A 21607-nucleotide genomic window follows, 5' to 3' on the forward strand; every position below is an offset into this window, starting at 1 on the left:
GTTGATTTCTCATACTCCACAGATACCCCACAAAATCCGCAATTTTGGTCGAAATGGAAAAAAAAGTTGATATTATGAACCGTCTTGCTCCGGTGATTCCAATGGTATTAATAACAGCCAGACTTTCAGTACAAACATGACCAGATACTCGTCGCCAAACTCTACCTATTTATAGCCCGTGCCGTACAGTACATCCTGTCTCGTCCCTGCAACATCTATGAGCTCACCAATATGGACATGTCTCAGCTCTAGCATCATTTAAGACGCGTGGAATCCTCAGAGTCTGCTCTCTTGCAGATATGCTCAAATGCGTTGGACAGAACAACACGACAGGGTAGCCCAGGTACACGTTCGCACCCATTATTCGTCCAGTACAGACGAACAGATGGTTGACTACATGGTGGGACTGTATCCGGAGCTGGATCGCGAGACCGTGAGAATGCATGTTCGATTCTGGGTCGTTTACTACCGTCAAAAGGCGTGATCTATCATCATTGGGGGAAGTTGAGGGAGGAGGCATTCGTGGGCCACTGCTGGAACGAGATCTGAGTCCGGTCAAAAGGACGAGACCGAACAAATCATCATCTCTGGGGTAGAAAGAAGAGCTATTCCAAGCATATTCTGAAGTTCACTGAGCTGAAATTGCCCTAACAGTGGACGTGAGAGGGGAGGAGCAGGAGCAGGAGGACATTGGCTGATTGATTAGGTCAGAAGAACTCAAATTCGGACATATTCTGTGAATGTATATATGAAAACTTGATGCACGTTTTTGTTTTTGTATTTCTACCAACTGTACTTGTACAGTTAAGCCCGTTGAAGTGTTCGTCTTGGTTCAAGATCTGGGGTTTACAACTTTTCAGAGACCGAAAAACCCAGCAGAAACCTGGTCGTAACGGGTAATAAACGTCATCTAGGCGAAACCATACACATCTCCCGTGCCTGATACAAACGTTGCCTTGGTTTGTTCTTCTTCTCAAGAGAGAGGAGCCATGGCAGAAGCCCTGGAGTAGCAGCAAAGACTTTGCTGTACGTACAGTACCGCTCGTTTCTGGACTGCCTCAACCAACACAACAGAGAAACGTGCCAATAAAGTTGCTGGTAAATTGCTACAGTACCCAGCATCCTCGTTGCTTTTTCTACGTCTAAGTTAATCATCTAGTCTAATTATAACACGAATACGTGGGGAGCCGTTTATGGCAGTTCGTTTACCTTTCTGGAGATTAGAGATAGGAGGTATAAGTGGGGACTTATGGGAGTTGCCCATACTAGAAGGATGCACCTGGAATGCGTATTAGTTGGACCGCCCTTGTGTCTCCCGTTCTTTCCTCTTTGTTTTGGACATAACTCTGAGTTCCGATGTCGGAGATTGGCCAGGTGGAGTGAATTCAAATGTGTCGCCAGCAAAATTCCACGAACGCGGGACTGATATACAATGGTGTTCGACGATTGCTTCCATCCCCTGCTTTGAGCAATGTTACATGAACCTCTAGAAGCCAGCCGTTGAGTTGTCGGGTGATATGGCGCTATGTAGTTGCGTACAGTGTGTACATACAGTTGAGAAATACGAACTCCTCCCCGAAGAGGTGTTTCCCGAAGAGGAGTTTCCCGAAGAGGAGTTTCCCGAAGAGGTGTTTGATCAGTTAGTTGACCTTGGTGTGCAAACAAGGGATTCTTAGTCATGTCTTAGGCAATGTCCAATTACCGGTACTCTGACAGTATCTGCTACGCCAATCAATCGGTAGGGTCCCTTGAGACATTCCACGTTTGCATTCCACACACTGACTGTTCCAAAAATACATTGCAGAGAAAACTTTTCAATGTGAAAGATGTAGAATAAGTGTTAAGAATAGAATACAGAGGCATCTGGAGAATTACACGAATCCCTAGTAGTCATGTGTCGGTACTCACTCGCTGTAGCTACTGTCGACGGAACTAATCGATTTTTGAGCCATGTAGAACACGACAAAGTTACCATTCTTAGTGTTTCCGTCTTCGCCATCATTTTCAAGCTAAATAAAAGTACTACAATGTGTTTGCGTGGTTTTTTTCTGGGTTCTCTGGGAGCGCTGTACCGTGTGCTGTAGTCGAAAATAGAACACTTGATGACCTGAGAAGATGTTATAATTAGAAGGCGACTTGTTAATGGAGTATTTATAGCGTCAAAGAGTGTTAAATTTGTTTTTGGACGTATGATGACGCCTCTGAGTACATCGACTTTCTCGAAACGCTGGTGTGACAGATACAGTTCTAACTCACAAGTTCAACAGAACGCCAGAGAATGAGAGAGTACCCAGGGTGCCCAGAAGAGTTGACTAAAATGAGAAATATGAGTTTCAGTGAGTGTTTTTGAAGTCTTTAGGGGAGTCAGAGCGACGTGCTACGAGTCATGGCTATGGGTTGGGTTGGTTGAGAACAAGAATGGGTATTGCGGAAGTCAGAGGTGTGTTGGGGACATATGGAGTTGATTGAATGTTGTATTTTGGTGCTGGAAATGTTTTCAGTGACTCAGCATCTTCCTTTCGCCTCTCAAAGACTCCAGAGACCGACATATATACGGCGCCTAAATGACGGCTTGTTTCTGAGCAACTAAGAACTACTGGGAGATGCTGAGAGAGGTGGAAACTTCAGCTTCGGTTTCTGAAGCCCCAATTAAATATCCAACACCACTCACTGGTTGCTTTCAGCCTGTCTTCCCTCGTTTCATTTCTCCCTCCTCCACTTGACAATTTCAATCACGTCCGTCAACTATCTCTCCAAGTAACGCTATTTGTTAGTTAAGCCAAACAACCCAACCACAGACGTTTCTGTCTCTTGAAGAACGGCCTAAATCGTGCATATGTTGCGACCAGGGCGTAGCCCCGGTCGCAGCCCTTCCACTTAACTCTTCCACCAAGTGTCTAATTGCCACCAGTGTGCCATTTGCACCCTACGACATTATCTGTTGGAACCTAAAACGATGCGGATAAAAAAGTGTGACCGAGACGAATACATGTCCTGTAGTTCCGCGTAGAATGTCCTAAACGAGCGAACCGAGGGATATATAGCACAGATACCTGCGCTACTCGGGCCTCTTTCATTGTCGAAATCTAGACTTTCACTAACCCCATACAGCTCGGAACCAGTTTGTTGATGCACGTTCCTGCACCCCATTGTTATCACCACTATCAGAATTATGACAACACACCAAGAGAGTTGACAACAACATAACATAAACACAGACAGGTGCTGTGGACAAGAAACGGCACTAACTACATATACACACAAAACAACCCCGAGCGATCCATCTACCATAAGCCCGACTCGTCTCTTTGCATCTCACACATATCACATCTTAATGAACGGCTCACCATTAGCGAATCCCCCCACGACGACAACAGGTCGAACTACGAGTCCAGTGGTTCAGCCACAGACACGGACCCAAATAACGACACAGACACAATTGCCCAGCCAATCCACTCATCACTACCCCTCATTGGGCTATTTCAAACGACCAGGGGTGACGATTCTTGTCACTTCGCTGTTCTTTTTCTACCTCGGCTACGGTGTGTTGCAGCTGACAGGACCTGATGCATTTCTCATTGCTGTGTGTCGACGCACCCTTAACGATGGCAGTCTCACGGAATACGCCTCTGCGTGCCAAACGGACGCAATCCACACCAAAGTTGCGACCATGGGAGGACGACTACGAACTGCAGGATCCTTGGTAGGGTTGCTGGTCAAAATTCACATCTACAAGCTCTCAGACCGCTACGGACGCAAGCCGGTCATCGTCATGTCAATGGTGGCAGTTCTGTTCGCCTACTTGCTCCAATGGGGGTTCGTCACTTACGCTCTGTCGGTGCCTCTGTTCCTATGGATCATCCCCAACATTGTCTTCTGCACCCACTTTCTCATGGATTTCTTTCTCATCTACCTTGCTGACGCAGCCTCTGCCAGTAAAGGGAAGCGCAACCTGCAGGAGCTGGCTACCGATGTCTCCTTCTTCTACGCCTTCATTCTGTTTCTGGGCGCACTGATTGGCCCCATGCTAGCCAACACCGTGGTTGCAACCAACGCCGCCGGATCGTCGTTTGCTGAAATGAGCAAGCTGGGACTAATGCTTGTCTTTGCTGGTGTGTGCTGTGTCGTTGTGATCCTTCCTGAATCAACGACGCTCGAATCACGGGACAGAGCTACTGTGAAGTGGGATGCGGAGTGGAGCGTCTTGAAATGGGACGAGCGACTCATCTACGTGTTCAATTTTGTGGCACCAATCTCGAAAGTGCTTCGTCTGGCTCCTTCTCCACAGGATAAACGGAAGAACTCCTTCCTGCTGGCCTACCTGGCTCTCTTTGGTCTGTATGGAACATCTCAGTACACTGGTTTTCTGTTCTACAAACGCCAATGGAACTGGGGCATGCAGGAGATTACCATTCTCAACGTGGAAGTTACAATCATTCTAATTGTGTCCCAAATCTTCCTAGGACCTCTGTTTGTCAACACGGCGGAAAAATTGCTGAATAACACCACTTCTTCCACTCCTGTGGCTATCCTTGGATGCAAGCTTCAGGCAGTTCTGACTTTTGTGGTTGGCTTTTTTCAGCTGTTGTTTGCATCTCAGACCATCGGAACACTGGCTGCCATTCTCTCAGGTCTTTCGGGTACCTTCATCTCGTCCACCATTGCTCTTCAGATGGGTCTTGGACCGCCCGAGAACATGTCTGTTATCATGGGAGGTATTGGTGTAGCGCGGAGTCTGGTGGCTGTTCCCAGTGAGATGATTTTGGCGGTACTGTTTGTGACCACTATCTCCGCACCCAGAATTTACCAGGCTGCCCTTATGGCTGTCGATGCTGTCAGTTTGGTTCTGCTTGGTGCTGCGTCCAGAGAAAATACCGGCAGTATTATGTTGCCATAGAGTAGAGGCAACAATGTATATAGTCATAGAGGGTCGCATCTATACAAGCAAGCGTTACTTTCTACTAAATAATGCTTCTATTAATGTATCCTATGTAAGTATTTGTTGTACATGACCGTTGTTTTTAGACCACAGTCAACCGCTCCAAAAACCGCGTCAAGTCGTTCTTATCCACCTCAATCACCGCCATTTCAAACATGTCCATCTTGTATCTCGTATGCACATCTTCTGCGGCCTTCGCAAACCGCTGAGTAAACTGGTTGAATACAAATCGGTCATCCTCCAGGTCCTCTTCCATGACAAAATGGTAATCTCGGGCCTGTCGAGGGTTCATGCCCAACACCATGTAGTTTCCAGTACTCTTGTCCAAAGAGGCCAGCACCAGTGGAGGAGAATACTTCTTTTTGTGGGCCTCGGCCTTTGTCTGGGCAATCCAGATACCCAGTCGACACAATGCCAGGGGGTTTCTGAACAGGGCCAGATCGGGTCCCTCCTTCACCACAGCCACCAAGTAGTCCGACACGGGCCGAATCTGGCCCTTTTCAATCAATGCAGTAGTAGTTCGAGCCACAGCTTGTTGTAGCAGCTTGGCCTTGCTGATTCCAAGCAACAGTGTATCCACATCTTCCAACGAGTCCCAGGCGCTCCAAAAGTTGGCTATCCAGAACTGGTCTCGTTGCGATTCGTCACGATAGTCTTGGTCGACTGTGAGCAGAATGCCCTCCTTAATATGATCCAATCCCGCGGGTGATTTGTCCATTCCTAGCTGCAAAATAACACCAGCAGCATCCACACAATCTCCAGCTGTCAGAGAGCCCTTGTATCCAAACTTTCGCACCACTCCGGGTCGCAGAAGATCCTCCAGATCGGCCACCTTGGCCGCCTTTTCGATTCGTTTGTTGAGACCCTGCTTGACGCTCACCTTCAAATGGATCCAGCCCTCTCGAGCCTCTGTCAATGAAACACCCATGATGGCCAGCATCTTCTGAAAGTTCTGACGGCCCTTTTCCGTCCACAGTTTCATCTTGGCCCAAATGTAATCCGTGTGGAACATGGAGTCGTAAATGTTCCAATGTCGAAGCACAAACAGCGAGTAGTCGGTTTCGAGTTTGAGAGACGTGACCAGCTCCTTTTCTGACACGGGGGCCTCAGAGTTTGCATTCTGGGCCATCTGGGCGGCTGCTTCTTCGTTGCCGACTCGATTTACTTCATCTGCAAGCATGGGAAACGAGTCCTGGAATACTTGCGGGTATTGACTGTCCAGAGAAGATGTTCCCACGACAGCTAACCATAAGCGAGTGATTGACGTTTCACCAATAAGCGACATGAGAGTGTAGAGCATGCAAGAGGCTGGGGAGGACTGAGAGGTGCCTTGCTGGTAGTAGGCTCTGATCTTGTCTTCAAAGTCGTCTTTTTGTTTCTTCGCCGACAGAAGTTGGGAATGCAGTTTCTTGGCGTCAGGCAGGTCTTCAGAGTTGGACCGTTTCGAAGGAAGTAGAGTGTCCACTAGATCACCACCATCGGAGTCAGAATCATTGTCGTCGACAGTATTGGTGTGGTGACCATTTCTCTTATGAATTTGCTGGTCGTCATCGTCGTCGTCATCGTCACCCTCATCTTCCAGATCACTCAGAGCGTCCAGCTCTTCGGCACTCATGTCGTTCAGCCAGTTGTATGCCACCAACAATTCCCCTCGCTCTTCCAAATTGCCCCGTCCGTCGTCAAAGCACACAATCTTGGAATCCAAAATGTTATCCAAGTGCCAGGGCCGGTTTCCGTCCACAATGTAAATCTTTTTGAGCTCCATCTCCTCGTCGTCCCCCCTCAACAGTTCCCCCACATCCTGAGTGGCACCGAACCCAATGAAGAAAACGTTGAGAATCTCGGGGTCCAGAGCCCGGTACTTGCGAATCATCTCCTCGTAGCCCGTCACCGGCACCGTCTTGTGGGGGATCAACTGGGCTCGCAGCAGATCAGAAAACATTCGAGCTCCACACAGAGCGTCCACATTGAGACACGACACAAACACCACCAGCTTGCACGTCATGTGAGCAATACTGGTCTTGCACAGCGCCCGATACGTCTCTTCAAACTGGTCTGGTTGGATGATCATGGTGTGTCGTTGTCAGTCGTCACTCACTTTGATTCGGTGTGGTGGAAAGACGCGTCAAGGTAAAGTTACGCGTGTGCAGACCGGTAATTAGAGGTTAGGGTACTGCAAAGAAAGTGCAGTCGGTGTGGTCACGTGAGGGTGTATATCTATGTGTGTGTATGTGTGTGTGTCCTGGTCACGTGATCGAAAAGGCGAGGGCGGAAACTGGCCCATAACGTGTCTCACAATCACTACAAGTAGATCAGGGGTGGAAACAAGTATGGATTTTAGTAGAGTTGGTGAAAAAAAATTGGTTTGTATGTAGGTATGTTTGTAGAGGTGTTTGTAGAGGGGTTGTAAGAAATATAAAAAGTGGATGTTGTAGAGAACGTGTTGGGGATTATTTCAATGATTTCTCCTTTGTAATTTGAGGTTCCTAAGTATCCACTATAGGCGTATGTATACTTTTACCTGTTACCGTACATTCTCTGGTTTGATGATAAGGTTTGTTAAATAAATGCCTTTAGTATTTGTTAAATCAATGGGATAAACTGTTGACACTAAACTAAGTCCCAACTAAATATTGTGGAGTACAATACAACACATTATTCAACAATTCAGACCAGTGCTCGTGTCGCTGACACCTGGTTACATTATTAATTACTGCTATTACAATTGAGGGGGAGGGGCGTCGACGTTAGCACTGGCTATCTTGGGCTCCTCTTCATTGGATTCGACGGCCTCGACCATCTCCTCCGAGTGTTTCTCGTCTTCGGGAAGGGCGCCAGGAACGTGGTCAGGCACCCAGTTTGCGGTTCTCCAGGCAGGAACTCGGGCGGCCCACATCATATCAATCTCTTCGAGGGTCTTGCCCTTGGTTTCGGGGAAGAGGACAAAGACGTGGATGGTCATGACGATACAGAAGACTCCAAAGATGATGTAGGTCTTCCAGTTGATGTTCTTGAAGGCCGAGGGCACGAATAGAGCGAGAGCAAAGTTGAAGATCCAGTTGGCAGAGGCGGTTACACCGGCAGCCACAGCTCGCTGCTTCAGAGGGAACAGCTCGGAGCAGTACAGCCAGATACCGGGGCCCCAGGTAGGCGCAAAGGTGGCCACAAACAGGTACGAGCACGCAATGACTCCCTTTTGGGCAGGCTTGTGAGTGGGCTCAATGACAATGGTTGTGAATGCGTCTCCGTCGAGTCCACCGGGGATCTGAGTTCCGTACACTGCAAGGATACCAGCGACGGCAAACAGCCAGATCATCATGACGATTGATCCGAACAGCAGCAGGGGTCGTCGTCCCACTCGGTCAATGAACAGAAGAGCGGGGATGGTCATGATCATGTTGATGACGTACTGGATAGACGAGGCCACCAGGTTGGCGTTTCCAGTGTATCCAGCCATGGTGAAAATCAGCACAATGTAATACATCATGACGTTCATGCCGGTGAGCTGCTGCCAGATCTGGGCCCAGATACCCACCATTGTTCGGTTGATGGAGTCCTTTTGGAACAGGTGCCAGAATCGCAGGTTTTTGGTCTCATGCTCGATTCGGACTGCTTCTCGGATCTCTTCAATCTCTAACAAAATGTCTTCTTCGGTGCCGTAGCCTCCCTGGTGGATGGCTCGAAGCACTCGCACGGACTCGTCCCAGTTGTCCTGCTTGGCTAGCCATCGCGGAGACTCTTCCAGGAACAAACAACCGAGAGACATGAGCAGACCGGGGATGATCTGCAGACCCCAGGCGACTCTGAATCCGGCGACTCCGTGGATGTTACTGAGACCGAAGGAAATGTAGAACATGATGAGGATACCCCAGGTAACGGCCCATTGGAAGAGACCGACAAGCCGACCTCGAATCTTCTTGGGAGACAGCTCGGAGATGTAGACGGGGATAACCGAGGAGCCCAGACCGATACCAAGGCCGGAAATGAGTCGACCGGCGATCAATTGGCCCTTGTTTTGGGCTGAGGACTGGATGGCAGCTCCAACCACCCACCAAAAGGAAGCAAAGTGGATGGCGAAACGTCGACCAAGTCGGTCGGAAATCCAGCCGGCCACCAGAGACGACAGGAAGGATCCACCGGCCATTGAGGCAGTGATACCGCCCTGCTGGATGGAGGTGGGGTACCCAAAGTACTCCTTGTAGGGTTTGGTGTCGACAAAGGCAGAAACAGACGAGATATCAAAGCCGAAAAGCAGACCACCCATGGTGGCCACGGCCGCAGTTAAGTAAGGATTGTGGAGTTTGGGGAACCGGTGCTGTAAGGCTCCCACCTGGTTAATTTGAGCGTTTCCAATCATTTTTTGGGGGGTGGGGGTGGACCGTGAGTCCGTTGACTTGTTATTTATACTGTTTCATTTAGCGCGTGAGACAAGCTATCTGCAGAGCGAAGGGGGTCTTTTAGACGGGTTATAGTCACTTGTAGGGTACTTATAGGGTACAGTACTTGTACTTGTAGTATGGGTCGAAACTACCAGGTGGTCTTGGGTGGGTGGTCCAGGACGGTCCAGGACGGTCCTGATGGTCATGGGAGGTATCCCATTTGCCGAATCGCCAGGTTGCACAATTGACACCGAAAGTTGCCAGATACACCTCTGTCTTCGGCCCCGACAAGCGGCTGAACACCTGATACATGTCACGGCACTACCGACTCTTTTGTCTTCCCCGCAGAGTTCTAGTCTACTACTTGTAGGAGGAGCCAAGATGCCAAGCATGTCAGAAAAATACGAGATTTCGGGGCGTTCGCAGGCTGTGGATATGGCATATCACATGAATGAATGTCTGCTGCGATAGCAATTGGTCCCTGTTGGTGTTTCCGCGGGCTGGTATTCTCAATCACGGTGTTGACAAGGTCGCACGGCAACTACTTGTTTGGATTTGGTTTGCATTAAACGTACCCGGTCTCCAAGTTTCACGCCATTGGGGGAGACTGTTGGTCGAAAACAAAAAGAAATGGCTAGATTCACCTCATCTGGGGGAACCAAATCATAGCTTTAAAATTTGAATCTGTTGGCAGTTTCCACGGGTACTACTGCCTCCCCCAAAATCGAAAACTAGCGTTAGGCTATGTGGGGCTACGATACCTTGTTAGGAGCTTGAAATGGGCTAAAAAGGAGCGTGGAAAACATAAAAAAACGAGCTTTGAATGGGAAAAGAGTCAGGGGGGTGGCTGTTAACAAAAGCGTGACATTTCCCGAGCCTTGGTCACGTGTAGAGTTGGATTTTCCACGCTATTTTTGGGTCCATGTTACCTACAGGTTCAACCCTTGGCCTTCTCAACACGGTCTCAGATGACCTATACGTATGTACGTGTATTGTACCGACGAGCTAGTGCGAGACTGAGGGGCTACATTCTTCTCCACTTTTTGGCCCGTTTGTTTTTCCGGGTTTGTCCAGACGTGATTTGGGCGCTTCACGGGGGAAGTGGGTCTGAATGTGCTCTGCGATTGTGGGTATGGGCCTGATAAGAATACAAAGACGGTTCTCGAGCAGTTCACAAAGTAGTAAACTGCGTGCGTGCATCAGTAGCCGTGTCGCTTCCGGGGTATGGGGTCTAGACGGGGTCGACTATATGAAGCCGCTAGAAGTGCGTCATACGGCACTATTTTTCCGGGGTAGGAGAGTGAGACAGAGGATTGAGTGTGAGAAGTGAGATGGAGGTGGGATTGTGACCGAGTTTCAAGGTCTTTTTTGGTCGAGACGTTGCTGTTATTGGATTTATCAAAGTGCTAAAAGGTGCCGAATTTCCGGCTACAACGAACCAGGTGGAGTGGTTCTGGTCTGGTGCCCAAAAGACTGGTTCATTCGTGTGGTCTGATATATGGCTCCACGTTGAGTAAATCGTCGAGTAGCCGAACTGCTTCTGTCCTCAAAAGCCATAGACGCGGCTCTATCCATTGACACAACCAAGTCTCACATCCAGGCATGTCTCAGGCCTAACTCAGTAGAAGCAGACTCAGTGACTTTTCTGAGACTTGCAAATAATATGGGGGAGGACGTTCTCTCTCCATATTCCACATTCTGGAGCCTAGTTCCCCGAGTCGGCCTGGAGACTAGCTGGAAAAACTACCGAGGAACACTAGTTGGTCTCCAGCGGGTTTAGCACCGCGGAAAGCAGTTTTTCCCAGCTGCCAAGTCTGAGACATGCCCTAGCTACTGTACTGTAGATCGATGGTTCCGACAAAAATGCCGTTTGAACGTTGAGCATGTGGAAATTTGGGACATCTCCGACTTGATTGCAACGAGGTGAAGCACTGGAATCTTACAAGTAGATCTACAGTACCAGCACGCATTCAAAACAAGATACGGAACCAATAAAAACCCTTGGACTTGTACAAGTACAAGTAGGATAAACTCCCCAGCAGTATCCCCGCTTCTGTGCCTGCTATTGACCCCTCCATTTTGGTCACGTCACCTTTTACTGTCCGACATGACACCAACATCGTCTGGTTGGTTTGCACGATCTAAATGAGACATGTATGGAAACGACGACAGACCTGAAATTGTTGAAAAGAATTCAAAAGACTCTTACAGTACTTACACAAGTATACGACACCCCAGACTCATAGTTGGTGAAATATTCAAGTCGACTTACCTTGTATAGCTATCAGAGCATCTCCCTGTATATGTCTCCCTATGTACAACGTTCTATCCCCGCCACCCCCTCAAACCACCAATAATGGTCTGACAACCAAACAAAGTAGACCGGAATAATCACCTTTTCTAGAGCTTCAAAATGATTCCATGCTAGCGTCGGAAAATACTCCCAGAAACGTGGGCATGTGCCAATCGCGCACTCTACCAATATGTACAGAATGTATGTACTGTACTCATTGCTCGGTCCATCTCGGAATCTCCCAGCCGGTGATTTCTAAGCTTGCTCGGGTGCACCTCCCGGATCAACCGGTCCGGCTAGGTTTTGCAATGGGACCGATTCTGGTCATGTGACTACGGATTACGTAAGCCCTAGAGGTGGCCGCCGCAGTACAGTATGTACGGTAGCTACAAGAACACAACTTTTTGCCTGTCAACGTTCCACAACATTCCATCCTTCTGATGCACACGTGACCCACCCAGAGACCGACAGGCGTCACCGTCACCATCACGTCATCACGTGACTCTGACAAACCCAGGCAAACTCTACGGGAGTATGTCCGTCGCCTCACTTTGTTATGTCCGTTTTGGTGCATGATTTGTAAGGTTGGAGAGCAAGCAGTATCAGTTGATTTTTAGTGATAGTTACTAAAATAAGGTTTAAATTGTACTCTTCGAAATGCACCATTGAGGTGAATACAATCATGTCTTTTTTTGTGTCAATAAGTCCGTTTTTCGAGGCGTCAGTAGCAAGTGCGATCCAACGGCTTCTGCAGCCGAAACTTTATTTATAGGAACGAATTTGTAAACCTGCTTTGAGGTGCATATTTAATGCATCTTTGACGCAAGCTTGGGCATCAGGCGTTATGAAGATGGTGATATATAACTTGGTTGATTGTCGATGGAGAAGAGACAGACAATAGAGACAACTTCCTCAGACACTCAAAGACACACAGCCATATGTCAACTGTCAACCTTTTCAAGCCCATCAAGATCGGAGCCACCCAGCTCCAGAACCGAGTTGTTATGGCTCCTTTGACTCGAACTCGAGCTCAAAAGAACATTCCTTCCGATCTTGCTGTCGAGTACTACAAGCAGCGAGGATCATCTCCCGGAACTCTTCTGATTTCCGAGGCCACTTACATCCATCCTTCTTCTGGCGGAGGAGGATTCGGTGCGGAGACAGTTCCCGGTATCTGGAACGATTCTGCCATTGTTGCTGGATGGAAGAAGGTGATTGATGGTGTCCATTCTGAAGGCTCCAAGATGTACATTCAGCTGTGGGACATTGGCCGAGTTGCCGACTACGAAATTCTGTCCAAGAACGGCTACGATCTCACCGGTCCTTCTGCCATTGCCCAGGCCGGTGATGAGGAGGGCGCCAAGCATGTTCGAGCTCTGACCATCCCCGAGATCAAGCAGAAGGTCCAGCGATACGTCGATGCTGCAAAGGCTGCTCTGGAGGCCGGTGCCGATGGTGTTGAGGTCCACTCTGCCAACGGTTACCTGCCCGATCAGTTCATCCACTGGAACTCCAACCACCGAACCGACGAGTACGGAGGATCCATTGAGAACCGAGCTCGATTCACTCTCGAGATTATTGACGCTGTTTCTGCCGCCATTGGCGCTGACCGAGTTGGCGTTCGATTTTCTCCCTGGACCACTTTCCAGGACATGGAGGTGAGCGAGGAGAAGACTCTTCCCCAGTTCAAGTACCTGTTTGAGCAGCTGGAGAAGCGAGGAGTCGAGGACGCGTCCAAGCGACTTTCCTACATCCACGTCATCGAGCCCCGAGCCAACGGTATCTTCGACATGACTCCCGAGCCCTGGCAATCCAACGAGCCCTTCCGAAAGATCTGGACCGGCAACCTCATTCGAGTTTTCAACCGACAGCTTGCTATTGACACCGCCCAGGAGGACGACAAGACTCTGATTGCCTTTGGCCGACGGTTCATTGCCAACCCCGATCTTGTCTACCGACTCGAGAAGGATCTTCCTCTCACCAAATGGGACCGAGACACCTTCTACGTCCCTGGACCCAAGGGATACACTGACTACCCCTTCTATAAGGACCAGCAGGAGCAGGATCAGGAGCTGAAGCAGTAAATTAGATTCACAGAGACTGTGATTATATAGATTTAAAGCATTATAGAGCCAATAGGAATGTCGAGCGGTTATACGTTTGACCATCAATAATGTCAGTGAAAAGAGAATTAAGCAGAAAATACTATAGCATCAATGGCAATAATTTTGTCACTTGATGCCACACCAACTTGTCTACTGTACAGTACTGTACTGTACTCCTACAAGTAGTTTCGCAAACCATTCCATTCATGTAGTTATCTAACACAATCAACTAAAAGTTCAACTAAATCTATCTAAGTAATCTTGGGTTAGTTGAGAAAAGCTTTGATTTCGTCTCTTGTCGCTAAATCAGAAATTTCGTGTCTCTGCAATAATTGACATTAAGAAATGTAGATAAAGGATATTGAAAAAAGCTCATCAGATGATTCTATCTCCAACGCAAATAATACTCACGGTTGATGCTGCTGTTGCCAGAAATAAAATTTGCGTCGGAAACAGAATTTTTATAGTGACGTGAAAAGTTACCCTGTCAAGCCATGTAAGTTTCAGTACGACGGGGAGAGTGCTGTGATGGCGGATTACTAATGGTACGACTCGGTATTGGATCCGGCGTTGTTTCTCTGAGCAGATCATCGCCATTCTGACAAGTTTCTTTGGGCCCCCAGTTTTTCCCATTTTTGGCTTTCATTTAATCTAAGCGAGTATTTGGGCCTACTTTGAGAGAGACAAGTTGGTTTTCAAAGCTCAGACTGAAGGTATTGTATATCGCGGGAACTAGTCCTCATGGTCGTCCTCCACACCGTTCTCAGCCAGAATTCTCTCTCTGGTTAGATGGGAATCTTTGTGATGCATGCACCAGGCCTGAAACTGACCCTGGTTGAAGCCCACAAAACACAGGGCTTGATCGGGCTTACCATAATGACGAGAGACAGCTGTAACGGTGCCTTCAACTAGATCCACAACGTCCAGACCTCTGGCCGTCATTCCAACGAGAAATTGGGCCGCATCCCGTGACTTGGAGCCCTGTGAGCATCTGTTTTCCATCAGCTCAGTGTCTGTGATGATTCGGTCTGCTCTATAATACACCTTACCAGGCGTGCTTAGATCGATGAAGGTAGGAACGAGGCACTTCATCTCTCGTAGATTCAGCCAGACAATTCCATTGTAGCAAGCCACTGGAGCCGCCGACGTGGAGCTTGTGTACTTGACCAGGCTTTGGTTCGCAATGTTAGCCAAGTGGTACCCATCCGTCTGTTTTGAAACAGACACATCTCCAGCGTCGTATGCCGAATACGGCTCCAAGATGGTGAGCGCATGGCCATAATGCGGCTTATCACGGGACATGATGAGACACCCCCCACCATGAAGATGAACATAGACAGTAGAACGACCCAGGTGGAATGATATATCCAAAATGATTCGTTGTCTGAACACAAACGAGGGGATGGTGATTTCCACACCCTGGAGCTTGATCACGGTTTCCTCAGAGTTCTGCGAAACAAATTCATATTCTTCTGGGTGTTGTCGAGACTGCAAGGTCCAGGGGTCCATGAGGAATTCGTCTCCTGCCGGTCCAGAAAGAATGTGCATGTGCTCGCACACCAAGCTCTCACATGCTGAACTGTCGGTCATGGAGGTAAATGTGGGAGGCAGCTTCTTGCCAAACTTAAGCTTCTTACCGACCACAGTCTTCTTGGGCCGACCATTTGATGTTGCCTCCACGTTGTCGATTCTGTCATTTTCAACCCACTTTTCACTTTCCAAGCGTCTAACGAATACCAAAGCCACATCCTGCCATGTCTTGAGATCCCCATCTCCAGGGACCATCCAGGGGTTTCTATTGTTCATCTTGGACTTCAAGAAAGAGTCGAGATGCTGGAAAATTGAATACCACTGCGTGTTGACCTCTCTCAGAGCGACGCACGTTTCAACGTCCGCAAACGAGTAAATGAACGATACAATCTCCGATGGGATGTGACGCTTCAGAGGCGGTCTAGACACAGCCGGATCCAACTGAACCCCGAGGTTCGTCTTATGAGTCACTTTGATATGCTCTCCATATGTGCTGAGGACCGTATCATACCACCACTCCTTTAGCTCCTCCTCCTGACCCGCCATCATCTCGTGTAGACAAGTCTGCACAAAAGACCCGTTGATGTCGTCCCAGATCCTAGTGAGCTGCTCCTGCTTCTTTGCTAATATGTTCATACGCTCAAACATGGCGTCAATGATTATACTGAGATCTCGGCTGACAGCGCCATACGCCTTGGTGGCATAATCTATGCGGACTTGCAAGGAGAACTCTTCAATGTCGTCATGGTATCGTTCAAGGCTCCTGTACATGTTGTCTTTTGTGGGCTGGATGAATTCGAGAGCTTCAAGGAACGTGCCTTGCAACATCTCCATTGCCAGAAGACAATCTTGTCTGTACGCTGGGACTGGCAACTTGGGTTTCATAGTCTTCAACAACTTCTTCAGCGTTTTGCAATAGAACTTGTAGTCTTCGAGAAAGGCGTTGCATGCGAAGAACAAGACCTTCCAGTCCTCTCCAACCTGATTGAGCAGCTCCGGGTCTTTGATATCTCTGGCTCTAGTGGTATCCATGGTGATGAAACAAGTTGATAGAAGTGTGATCGGGAACTTTTGAGTTTCACCTCCTCCACGAGATCCAGTCGTGGCAAGTACAATCAGTGGTGAATGATTAAAGATGGCAAAATGGTTTGCGCGAGTGTCGCACCCAGGGCAGTTACTTTACGAATACTCTTGGTGACGAGGATGGGAATTCCGATTGAGGTCAGCGGCGGCACTACAACGTTAAGAACAGAACACTCAATAAAAACATCAAAACACAAAGAAAAACACCACAAAATTAATATCAGAAGAGAGAGGAGAAGAATACAAGCATTTATATACCATGAAAGTGCCATTTAATGGAAACAATGAGCCATTACTGAACAGATACTCCAAACGACTAAGAAAAACTGAGAATTAAGGTTGTCCAAATTTCGAAATTTCGAATTTCAAAATTTCAAATTTCAAGTTACCCCTAAAACGATTTTGGAATCTCTCAAAAAAAGAGAACACACCATCATCAGTATCCAAATCACGTGATATATATATATATATATATATTATATATATAATATATATATATATATATATATATTATTATTATTCAGTCCGGCATATCCAAAAGTCACGTGAGCTGCACCTCCTCCTGCTATCCTCGTATCATGCGACAAGGTTTCGGTCACGAATCCCATTTACGCTCAACTCTATTCGCGTCGCGTCCAAAACTTGTTTATTACCATCTTTCAGCGTCGACACAACATTCGAAGCACGATTCGGGCGACTTTTCAGCAAAACAAAGGGCGCCATCGGACTCGTCATTCTGCGGAGATTACAACAGCTGCGGAGATCACGACATCTGCGGAGATTACGACCACTGCGGAGACTACGACAGTGCCATTTGTTTCACGTTAGCACCAAGAGTAACACGACAATAATCACAAACCAATAGTCACAAACACGACAGTGGCGCGCTAACTCTCACTACTACTACATTCGACCATGGAAGAAGTAGATCGACTCGTCACCGCGAGTATTACATCGATTGTGTCTGCTCTTGGAGGTTGCGATTTGGCCTCCGAAGACGCATCATACGTGCTGGGAGAAGAGGCCCTGGCCTGTCTCAAGGACGTCAAGCAGTGGTTGCGGGCGTTCGACGAGAAGTTGGGCCGATCCGACGTGGCCAAATGCATTGCCAGCACCACTCTTGTGGTCAGCGACATCCCCTCGATTCTGTCCACTTGGAACACACAAAGCGAAGCTGGCCAGGCGTCCACAAAGATGGACAGAGTGGCTCTGGCGTGTCTGGAGATTCTCGTTCCTCTTCTTTGGCCCATAGAGATAAATGACGAGACACCGGACAACGTGGTTGCATCAGCTGATCTGCTCAGACAGGCCCAGATCAGATACAAGCGCGCTCTTCTTGGCCACCCCAGCAAGAGCATTTTGAAGGCGGTCGTTCGACTTTGTATCCCTTCAGTGGCCAAATCCAAGGCGGACCGAGACCAAAGAGACATTGGAATCATGAAGCTGGTTGTGTTCTTCATTCGAAACATGCTGGCCATTGATCCCATGGAAGCAAACGGAAAGACCGACGATATCAACCGATCTGCTACCCTGGAGGCATTTGAGAACCAGGGAGTACTCGATCTCATGCTAACCTTAGGATCCTGCACCGGCTACGACATTGTTGGAGTCGATCTGCCTCTGCTGGACTCCCTTTACCAGATGGTCAAGGGGTTGGATGTTGTCGAAATCTTTGAAACCTCGCCCAATGAGCCCGACAACCAGCTCAAGAACCTTCTGGACACCGAGAGACGCAACAAGCCGGTGGGCTCATCCCGACATTCACGATTCGCATCTACCATGACAGTCCTGCACAACGGTTCGAAAATCAGCGTGACAGGACCTACAGCGTCCATTGAGAAGAGTTTGGAGAAGTTTGACAAGTCCAAGCAGCCCGGAAGACGGCTCACAAAACCCACTACAGGTGTCTGGGAAGTGCCTGTGTTTGTCGGCCATTCTGCTAAGCGCTACATTCGTGTTTTCTCCGAGCTATTCAACGACTCTGCATTCAACCCTCTCATGCAGACCGTGCGAAAGGCTTTGGAGCAGGAAGACGATATTGGCCCTGCTTTTAAGCATTATCTGGTTGTGCTCAAGTGGTTCCTGGGAGTCGAAATGCACAGAAAGACGCCAGATTTCGGTCTCATTGCCTCTGTCGTGAACCAGGAAGCATTCATTATTATCATGCGGTCCATTCGTCAGGGAGTCCAGGCCAAAAACTGGACCATGGTGAAAACTGCCATGGATTCATTCAAAACCACGCTGGTTGTGGTAAACCTGATGTCTGACGAGGAGGTGGCGTCAAACATCAAGGCCAGGCTGTTCTACGAAGAGGAGTATTTAACAATGCTGGCCGATCTTACCAGACGGTGGGCGCTGCCGTTGACCTTCCTACAATCGGCAGTGGACATGACGCATACCCTGATCAAGACTCTGGAGAGCTTCACCAAGGCCAATACCACTCTCTATGTTCGCCGACGGCGTCTCAGGGCACAAAAGAAGGCAGATGACACTGGCAACGTGGAGGATTTGGAGAGCCTACCTGGGGAGGAGCACGAGTCTGCGATTGAGTCTCGGGAACGAAAGTTCAACTTCTCGAGTTTTGAGAGCCGGTACTTCCACGAGGATACATTCACAACATACCGAATGGTCTTGTCCTCGTTCCAGCAGCTGGACAACTGCTATCTTGGCTGGTGTCTCAAGTTTCTGGACCGGGCCTTCAACAAGCGCAAATGCCGAGTCATGTTGTTTCGACTGGACTATTTGCAGTTGTTTCGAACCATGGTGAAGGAGCTGAACAGCAGTAACCCCTGGCGCAAGCCGTTCGAGCACTTTTTCAAAAAGTACATGCGTCAAATGATCCCCATGATGAAAGAGCGTCCATGTCTGATGGTGGAGGTAATCTTTGCCAAGATCCCGGGAACTCTCCATTACCTCGAGAGCGGTGAAGAAAAGCCTGTTAGGGAGTTGAAGGAAAGAACCTCCAAGTTTGTCTACGAGTTCACCGAGGGAGATGACATTCCTGAAGAGCGCAAGGTGTGCATTCTTGTGGCCTCACTACTGGATGAGGAAAAGAAGCAGCTGGTGGAGTGGTTCATTGATGAGCTGGATTCTCTGCTGAGGGCGCGAACGGGTGATACTCAGGTTCTGAATCCTCCCAAGGCCACTGACGAGCTCAATGTTCCCAAGAGCATTGATGAGGACGACAAGTTCCGACTGTTGATGGAGCTTGTGGGATTCACTCTGAGCCGGATTCCCAAGTCTTCTGTTGGTTGCAAAACTCTCTGTTCTCTTCCTGGGGAGGTCTCCCGGGCTGACATCGAGCGTGCTACTGGTTGGTTAAAGCAGTGGTACTCTACTCCTGTAGACTTTGAGCCCTTTAACATGATCAAGCGAGTGAGACGAGATGATAAGGAGAGAAGAGGTGCTGGAGGGGACAAGGAGGGTAGTCAGGATGCCGAGGAAGATGACGAGCTGCCACTGTTCCTCGCGTCTGACTCTGAGGACGACATTGAGAACATCAACGACGAGATGTTTGCTCCTGTCCCCAAAGAGAAGCAGCAGAAGACTAAACAGAAGCTCAAGAGAAAGGGCACCTCCAAATCTACCCGGGAACGCGAGAAGCAAAGGGATTACACTGCGAAGACTACCATTGACATCCCAATGTCGTACAAGTCTGCTGATTTCATCGGTGCTTCGGACGATGACTCAGACGACGAGCGAGACCGCAAGTTCTTTGAGAAGGAAAACGAGCTGCGAGAAGAGCTTCGAAAGGCAGAACCGACAATCAATCTTGAAGAGAAGGTCGATAAGGCGTTCAAGCGACAGTACGCTTATGTGTCTGATGGAGAGGAGGAGCCTCTGTCTGAAACGGAGTCCCACAAGCAGTATAGGGAGAAGGTGGACGAGGATAGGGATGATCTAAGTCATATGGCTGAGAGGGAGAACCGGCAGTATGACTTTGGTGACGAGGGCCATGACTCCGACAATCTGGAGATCATTGACGATGACAGCAAGAGTCCTGTGGCTGCTGAGGGAACCACTTCTTCTCAACCAATTAGAAAGAGAAGAATCGTGGATGATTCGGACGATGAGTAGAGGAAATATATTGTATTTAATTGTATTTGCATATACCACAACTACCACGGTCTAGAAATCCAGCATGTACTCTTTAGAAATGCATATAAATTTACAGTCCTCCTGGATCATCAATCCAACACCCTTTCCCTTTTGAAGTGGTCCCTAGTGACTGGTAGTCTGACAGAAGTCTTGGTTCAAGCGGCCGCGTTATTTTGTGTGGTTCGTTTGTTGATGACGATCCAGATGGCTCGACTCCCAGGTGACAACGGGTCTCCAAATTCATGCTCAATCCAACAGGGCACTCCATCAGTCATTCTGGGCACTCAGAGAATCACACATCAGACAAGTTGATTGTACAGCAAGGCGTCACTTTGATGAGATCCTCCCTCCTTATAGGGGTGTCTTGATGTGACCCTACCTCCTTCTAATTGTACATCTGAGCCCATGAGAAGACCAATTATCCTTGCCAGTACTCCAATATCATGTCGTCTCTCTCTTCATGTCCTCCACTACCGATTGCCTCTCGTATCGCCCAACTCCTCACCTCTGACCTCACCCCATTGTATCGAGCCGTCTAGCTCCAGATCCGTCTCTCCTACACATGCTATACAGTCGCCTCGCAGCATGTATAGACCCAAATCCACCACTTCGGTCGGCTCATCTGGAGTGATGACTCTCTCTCGAGTGTTGGACAAGATGACGTTGGTAGCCTGGTCGTAGCCCTGCAGGATTCCCAAAATCAGCCGGCCGTCCGTCGTGATCACCGTCACGGGCTTGTTGATGTATCCACTCAGAGCTGACATGGATGGAGTGGTAAGTACTTGTGCAGACAAGTTGTGTGATGGTGAACAAACTCTGGTGGAGTGCGTCGGTCATGTGCTGACTAAGCGGAGGTAATAAAACAAGCCGATATGAGGCGACCAAAGGGTGGATGGGGGAACAGTCTGTCTGTTGTTTGTTTAGGTAGTGGTAAAACGTATTGACAGAGATTTCGTTGCAGCAGATTAGGCATTTAGGGTTGTTGATAATAGTTGATATATTAACTAATTACTCAAGCCTGCTACTTGAGGTTCTATAGTAATCGTTTAAATTAGTGTTGCGATAGTTAAGAATGATGAGGGTTTTTTGTTAGACCTTCAGTATTAAGAGGAGCTTGAATGAGAACATTTGTGAACTTTGGTGGTGTCTGTATCACCGTGCTAAATGAACAGAGAAATGA

At 48.4% G+C, this 21607-nt stretch overlaps 9 protein-coding genes across 9 annotated transcripts; 3 read left to right on the forward strand and 6 right to left on the reverse strand.

Moving 5' to 3' along the window:
* Positions 1-223: 223 nt before the first annotated feature.
* YALI1_B08374g (uncharacterized protein) lies at positions 224-691 on the reverse strand (the record flags this gene model as incomplete). Its single annotated transcript, XM_068282005.1, has 2 exons — positions 224-587; positions 633-691. The coding sequence occupies 2 exons, from the start codon at positions 689-691 to the stop codon at positions 224-226; spliced, it is 423 nt and encodes a 140-aa protein (XP_068138106.1).
* Positions 692-3334: 2643 nt separating this feature from the next.
* YALI1_B08401g (uncharacterized protein) lies at positions 3335-4897 on the forward strand (the record flags this gene model as incomplete). The annotated part of the gene is made up of 1 exon (XM_500564.3): positions 3335-4897. The coding sequence occupies one exon, from the start codon at positions 3335-3337 to the stop codon at positions 4895-4897; it is 1563 nt and encodes a 520-aa protein (XP_500564.3).
* A 124-nt stretch (positions 4898-5021) lies between these two features.
* YALI1_B08438g (uncharacterized protein) lies at positions 5022-7010 on the reverse strand (the record flags this gene model as incomplete). Its single annotated transcript, XM_500565.3, has 1 exon — positions 5022-7010. The coding sequence occupies one exon, from the start codon at positions 7008-7010 to the stop codon at positions 5022-5024; it is 1989 nt and encodes a 662-aa protein (XP_500565.3).
* Positions 7011-7658: 648 nt separating this feature from the next.
* Positions 7659-9296, reverse strand: YALI1_B08461g (uncharacterized protein; the record flags this gene model as incomplete). The annotated part of the gene is made up of 1 exon (XM_500566.2): positions 7659-9296. One exon carries the CDS (start codon positions 9294-9296, stop codon positions 7659-7661), a length of 1638 nt encoding a protein of 545 aa, XP_500566.2.
* A 3253-nt stretch (positions 9297-12549) lies between these two features.
* YALI1_B08493g (uncharacterized protein) lies at positions 12550-13695 on the forward strand (the record flags this gene model as incomplete). Its single annotated transcript, XM_500567.4, has 1 exon — positions 12550-13695. One exon carries the CDS (start codon positions 12550-12552, stop codon positions 13693-13695), a length of 1146 nt encoding a protein of 381 aa, XP_500567.4.
* Positions 13696-14448: 753 nt separating this feature from the next.
* On the reverse strand, positions 14449-16278 carry YALI1_B08531g (uncharacterized protein; the record flags this gene model as incomplete). The annotated part of the gene is made up of 1 exon (XM_500569.3): positions 14449-16278. One exon carries the CDS (start codon positions 16276-16278, stop codon positions 14449-14451), a length of 1830 nt encoding a protein of 609 aa, XP_500569.2.
* Positions 16279-17244: 966 nt separating this feature from the next.
* YALI1_B08540g (uncharacterized protein) lies at positions 17245-20406 on the forward strand (the record flags this gene model as incomplete). The annotated part of the gene is made up of 1 exon (XM_500570.3): positions 17245-20406. The coding sequence occupies one exon, from the start codon at positions 17245-17247 to the stop codon at positions 20404-20406; it is 3162 nt and encodes a 1053-aa protein (XP_500570.3).
* Positions 20407-20497: 91 nt separating this feature from the next.
* YALI1_B08575g (uncharacterized protein) lies at positions 20498-20834 on the reverse strand (the record flags this gene model as incomplete). The annotated part of the gene is made up of 2 exons (XM_068282006.1): positions 20498-20689; positions 20733-20834. The coding sequence occupies 2 exons, from the start codon at positions 20832-20834 to the stop codon at positions 20498-20500; spliced, it is 294 nt and encodes a 97-aa protein (XP_068138107.1).
* A 63-nt stretch (positions 20835-20897) lies between these two features.
* Positions 20898-21191, reverse strand: YALI1_B08580g (uncharacterized protein; the record flags this gene model as incomplete). The annotated part of the gene is made up of 1 exon (XM_500571.3): positions 20898-21191. The coding sequence occupies one exon, from the start codon at positions 21189-21191 to the stop codon at positions 20898-20900; it is 294 nt and encodes a 97-aa protein (XP_500571.1).
* Between the last annotated feature and the right edge of the window lie 416 nt (positions 21192-21607).

This window comes from Yarrowia lipolytica, chromosome 1B (assembly GCF_001761485.1).
Source record: "Yarrowia lipolytica chromosome 1B, complete sequence".
Classification (NCBI taxonomy): domain Eukaryota; kingdom Fungi; phylum Ascomycota; class Dipodascomycetes; order Dipodascales; genus Yarrowia; species Yarrowia lipolytica.